The 6,103-nt window shown below is 30.1% G+C and overlaps 1 protein-coding gene across 1 annotated transcript in view; it reads right to left on the bottom strand.

The window, feature by feature from the left end:
• Window positions 1–687: 687 nt before the first annotated feature.
• Window positions 688–6,103, bottom strand: part of LOC120265082 (probable GMP synthase [glutamine-hydrolyzing]) — a 9,207-nt gene continuing 3,791 nt past the window's right edge. Inside the window, 4 exon segments of the mRNA XM_039272995.1 lie at window positions 688–839; window positions 842–992; window positions 1,739–1,916; window positions 2,124–2,253. Of these exon segments, the coding sequence (XP_039128929.1) occupies window positions 688–839; window positions 842–992; window positions 1,739–1,916; window positions 2,124–2,253 (611 nt within the window).

Here is a 6,103-nt window from a genome sequence, read left to right as displayed (position 1 = left end):
TAGGTGTAAGGGGTGTAAGAGAAAGTGAAATCTGCAGCATTAAGAGATACTTACTTGTGATATAGGCTCCTGGGTGAACTCTTCATGCTCTGTGCCTTCATCTAACTCTCTGCCTTTACTTGCACAATGCACCTAGAGCGCACACTAAAAAAACTAAAAATCCATCCCCGAGTTCATTCAAATTTCAATATGCGTTTTTCAAATTAAAATAATTTTCATTCAAGCAAGGGAGTGAAGGGTGTCCACCTCCCATGTGAGTTATAAGAGTTTGGTATCAAAGAGTGTTACTGAACTTAATGCCAGTCATGGGCCACATACTGCAAGTAACCTCCATTTTCCCCTAGTAAAATTTCCACATCAACTTGAAAAAGGTTCCCTATAACTTGGATGGAACCATTTCAACATAGACACTGCCACATCTTATGCAATGCAGAATATAATCAAGATTAATATTTCTAATCCATCATCAAATTGAAAACTAAATAAGTCATTTATATTTGTTACTATTGCAAAGAAGTTCATAAATACACAAGCACAATCGAAAGTTGACTTGTATTAGTAGTATTATGTTAGCATTGTAATGATACAAATGAGAAGGAGAGCAAGACAACAGGATAATACACAAGCTAAAAAAAACACATACATTGCATGATTGAGAACTAGCTTTATAAAATTTCATCTCATGTCTTACTCATCATCTCTCAGTGTCGCATGGTTTGCTGGTTTGAACTCTTTGGCATGTGATGAGATGCAACCTTGAAATCTGAAGCAACTTGTTAGATGATGATTAACAATGAATGATGCTTGCATGAATGAATAAATAACAGTTCGGCCAACAATCGGAAGCCTCATTGCATTAAGTCCTTGCTTATGTTCTCAGCTTTTGGAGACTTAACTGGTACTTGACGTGTGTATCTAAATCCATTTAGAATTGGTTTGTGATTCACAAAGCTCCAAAAGTAGTGATTGAATGATCCAAATTCCTCAATGACCTAAAATCACAGCTCACAAATAGAAGAGAATTGATATATATATATATATATATATGTATGTATATATATATATGTATATTAACAAATGACAGCAACCATGTGATGCTTAATGGATATAAAATTCACATAATTTTTCTCCAGATGCCTAGCATGGAAGCTACACTGGAACATGGGAAGGTCTACTGGCAAGAGGACAATGGTCCATGTTTTGGAGAATGGAACAAGATCAGAGTAGCATTGAAGATTTTTACAAGATTTCATGTTGTAGTGAAGTCCTTATTTATTCCCTTGCTTCTTTAAAAATTGATAGGCAGCGCAAAGAAATCATACGGTGTCTCTCAGAGAACCATTTAAGCACATATTTAATTGATGGTGGAAATCCATGCTACACAAACTATGGCAAAGGAGATGTTTGATTGAAACAGAGCCCATCTTGTGGCTTGACTCATCTATGAATGTATTCCACATGGAGACATCCATACGATGCTAGTCAAGAAACCTATTCTAGGTTTTGAATTGCCTCATGTGGTAAACCATAAAAACACATATATACCTCCAAGAATCTTGAAATGACTAGTGTTTTCGTTGAACATTAATCGCAAGTATTTTACAATTAAATAGAGCTAGCAAAGGCAAATAAGAAGACATTGATGCTAATGATCTCAAGGAAATGAACAATTTTTCTAAGGAAAACAAAGGCATTGAATCACAGTGTAGTACACTTAATTGCAGAGGTTGAATTTTACCTTAAGCATATGCTTTGCATTCTCGACAACTGCACACATTTTCTGTTCAGATAGCAAAGTGTTGCCACTAGTTTTGATTGTAATTAGCTTTTTCTCATCAAACTTTGCAACAGATTGAGGGTCAAAATTGACAAATATTTTCCTGTATAAGTTAAAAACAATGTATCCTATCATTCTTCTCCCAAGTAACAACACAAATCCATCTTTACATAAAACTACTTTGATAGAAACAATCACAATTTCCCTTTTTTGATTGATTGAGTGAGTGAGAGAGAAAGTTTGCACAGTCACATGCATGTGTGTTTGTAAGGGAGAGAGTAAATGAATTTAAAACAATGGTGCGTGAATATTAAAGGTAGTGCATCACACCTGAATATGTTTCTACTTTCTAAGAATAACGGGCCACCTTAGTTCAGCAAATGCCATTGCCAACACCAGCAGCTCAAAGAGCTTCCGGTCATCATGCACAGGAACTCCCCATTCTTCATCGTGGAAAGAAACATAGAGAGGTTCTAAGAAAGACAACCATAAATTTTCCAAATTAGTGAGGCATGGTTAATAAGGTTATTAAACTATCTTAAATACTACTCCTAGACCTCAATCGACATCACTCCCAGCTTATCCTTGAACCTCTTCCTTTGGTAGACAAGATGCTTTCCCGAACTGCAAAGATTAAAAGAAGGATGCTAGTGTTTGCACGAAGAGTACGGGAGAAAAAACTTACCAAACTAATGGCCATTGAAGGAAGACAAACCTAAGGGACGTGCAAGGAAGAAGAAGTGTTGAGCTAGTAGGTTTTCCAAGATGAACTATGGGAGAAGACAGTGGCTGCTTAGCTTGGGAGATGAGTATGGGGTTAAGGTTCGGCTGAGGGAACACTAGGGTTTCAAGATGAAAAGTGGGAGCTAGAAGGCGATGGCTCCTCGGCTTGGGAGATGAGTATGGGGTTAGGGGTTCGGCTAAGGGGGAAGACTAGGTTTTGAAGATGAAATGTGGGAGAAGCCGACCCTCAGCATGGGAGATGAGGATGGGGTTTGCCTAAGGGGAGAAGACTAGGGTTTCAAGATACGTGGAGAAGAGGCCGCCGCTCAATGTAAGAGATGAGGATGTGATTAGGGTTTGGCTAAGGGAAGAAGACTAGGGTTTCAAGAAACGTGGAGAAGGGGCCGTCGCTCTGTGGGAGAAGACGATGGGGTTACTGTTAGGGTTCGTCTAAGAGGGAACACAAGGCTTTTATTTAAGGCTGACGTGGACAATTCTACTGATGTGGATACCCTTGCTGACGTGGAGGCTCCATCTCAGACTGATAACATGGGGAGCAGTGCTGACTGTGTTTTTTTGGCATCCATGTCAGCTGCATGGATGTGATTACTCGCGGGAGACCTCCCGGAGAAAAGAAATCAAACTTGAGTAACCTTTAAGATATAAATTAAAACTTGGTAACCGAAAAAAAATAAGTTCAAAACTTAGTGACTAATTAAAAAATTATTTTGTGGAAGAGGATTGGTTTAATGGTGAGAGGAGGGGTTTTGAAAATATTTTCAAAAAGTTTAAAATATAAAAATGTTGCTAGTTTTTTTTTTTTTGGAAATATGAGGATTGTTGCTAAAATTTTTTAAAACAAAAACAAGGTGCCAAACATGTTTTTGTAACAGTTTTGTTTGGGATCGTTTTTGTTTTTTTGTTTTTGTTTCAGTTTTTTGTTTTGTTTTGTTGTCAATTTTTTGAAATAAAAAACATGTTTGGATATACTAACTATTATGCATTTTAAAAAAGCTGAAAACATAAAACACATTTGATTAATACAAAATTATTATGAAGCTTTTTTTTATCATTTTTATTCAAATTTGTATTTTTTATTTAATAATACAATCAAGTAAACTAATATGAAAAATTAACTTTTATTTATCATTTTTTTAAAATTTATATTAAAAGAGCTTCATAATAATTTTATGCTAACCATTTGAAACTAAAAAAATTAATAACATCTTAAACTAGACCTAGCAAATTAAAAAAAAAAAAAGGTGGAGGGGGCTATAGACGTAGTCATAGATTGTTTTTGGGAGATCAAGTAAAAGTAATTACTTAAACGGTAGATTTTTACATATATTTTTTTAATATATATATATATATATTATTTGTTATATCCTAGTTTATAAAAAATAAGGATCAAACAATAATTTTCACAAATACTTTCTAAAAATATAATTTTTAAAATGAAAAACTAATTTGTAAAATATCAACAAACCAAATAATGTATTTTTATAAATATTTTTCTTAAACATATTATTTTTTTAGACTATTGGTTTTAATTTATAAAAAAATATATTTAAAAAATAAAAATAAAAAACTAATAGGAGAGAGAGAAGGAGAAAAAGAGGCATTTCATGGAGGGAGGAGTTTTAAAAATGTTTTAAAAAATGTTGAAAACATAAGGGGTCGTTTGACATTGTGTTGTCAATTCCTGCATTTTGTTTTTAATTTTATGTTTTAGAAACAAAACTAATAAAATATGTTTGATACCTTGTTTTTGTTTTCAAAAATTTTGGCAACATTCCACATGTTTTCGAAAAAACAGAAAACAATATTTTTATATTTTTAACTTTTTTTAAAAACATTTTCAAAAGCCCTTCACCTTCCATGAAGCCCCTCCTTTTCTACTTCTCTCTCTCCTTTTGGTTTTCATTTTTATTTTTTAAAAAATATTTTTTTTACAAATTAATATCTATATTCTAAAACAATAATATTTTTAAGAAAAATATTTATAAAAATGCATTTCTTTGCATGTTAATATTTTACAAATTACTTAAATGCAATATAAAAAAAATTATATTTTTAGAAAGTATTTGTCAAAATTATTGTGACCCCTTATTTTTTTATGAGTGACATCTTATATATATTATATATATATATATATATATATATATATATATATATATATATATATATATATATCAAAAAAATATTTATAAAAATCAATTGTTTAAGCTATTGACTTTATTACTTGATCTAAAAAAATGACTATATCTCTATAGGCCCCTCCCTATTTATTTATTTTTTTTTTATAAATGGGTCCAATTTAAGATGTTATTCATTTCTTTAGTTTCAAATGGTTAGCACAAAATTATTATGACATTTTTTTATCATTTTATTTCATATTTTTTATTTAATAATACAATCAAGTAAAATAATATGAAAAATAAACTTTTATAAAAAAATATGAAAAATACGAATTTGGAAAAAAATGATAAAAATTATTATAATCATTTTGTGATAATCAGATGTGTTTTGTGTTTTCAGCTTTTTCAAATGAACAACAGTAAGTATATCCAAATATGCTTTTGTTTTAAAAAATTTAACAACAAAACAAAAGTGAAACAAAAACGAAAAACAAAAAGAAACCAAAATGATGTCAAATGACCCATGAAAATGTTGTTTTCTGTTTTCTTTGGAAACATGAGGATTATTGTCAAAATTTTTGGAAACAAAAACAACTTGCCAAGCGTATTTTGCATGTTTTATTTTCAAATTTTGAAATTGGCAATAAAAATAAGGAATTGGTAACAATGCTAAACGATTACTTAAATTGAAAATACAATTGGTTTAGCAACTAAACACTAACTTTTTTTAATAAAGTTGAAAGTATAGTGCATTCTCATTCAAACATAATGACAAAAATGAAGATAGAAGAAAATGAAGAAAAATGATATTATTGATTTTTTTTTACTTCTAAAACAAATTTTGGTGGGAATGAATGTGTTCAAATTTTCATATTGAGATTTTTTTAGATTTGAAAAATTATTGATGCTGGGAATGAATATTCAATTTTTTTATATTTATTTATTTTTAAATTAAAAATATTATGGAAAGAGGGAATATTTTTCTACAAAATAAGCATATGTCACATTTACTTCTCCATTACAAAATTGAGAGAAAAAAAATTGAATTTAAAAATACAATGGAAGGAGGGAATGTTTTTCTAAAAATTAAACATATATCACATTTACTACATTACAAAATCGAGAGAAAAAAAAAATAGGACAATGCATTTAAGAAGGAAGAGAGTATATTTGATGGGATAATAAAGTAAGGTAATTTAGAAAATTTAGTGAGGTAATTTAGAAAATTAAGACAATTAATTATTTTTTTTAATAATTGTGAATCTTTTAAAATTGATAATGAAATAGTCATAGAGGGAGTAACAAATATTACTGATAGCTAAGGAATAAATACATTTCAAAAGAAACTTTATTTATTACCATTATATTTTTTTAGAATTCAAATTTATCAAAAATATTTTCATAATAATGTTATTTCCTTGCCATTAATTGTCCGTTGTCCTTTTTGAAATGGTATCTACAAACT

This window comes from Dioscorea cayenensis, chromosome 7, assembly GCF_009730915.1.
Source record: "Dioscorea cayenensis subsp. rotundata cultivar TDr96_F1 chromosome 7, TDr96_F1_v2_PseudoChromosome.rev07_lg8_w22 25.fasta, whole genome shotgun sequence".
NCBI lineage: Eukaryota > Viridiplantae > Streptophyta > Magnoliopsida > Dioscoreales > Dioscoreaceae > Dioscorea > Dioscorea cayenensis.
The sequence above is the reverse complement of the archived record's forward strand: the minus strand, read 5'-3'. Positions and strand labels throughout refer to the sequence as shown.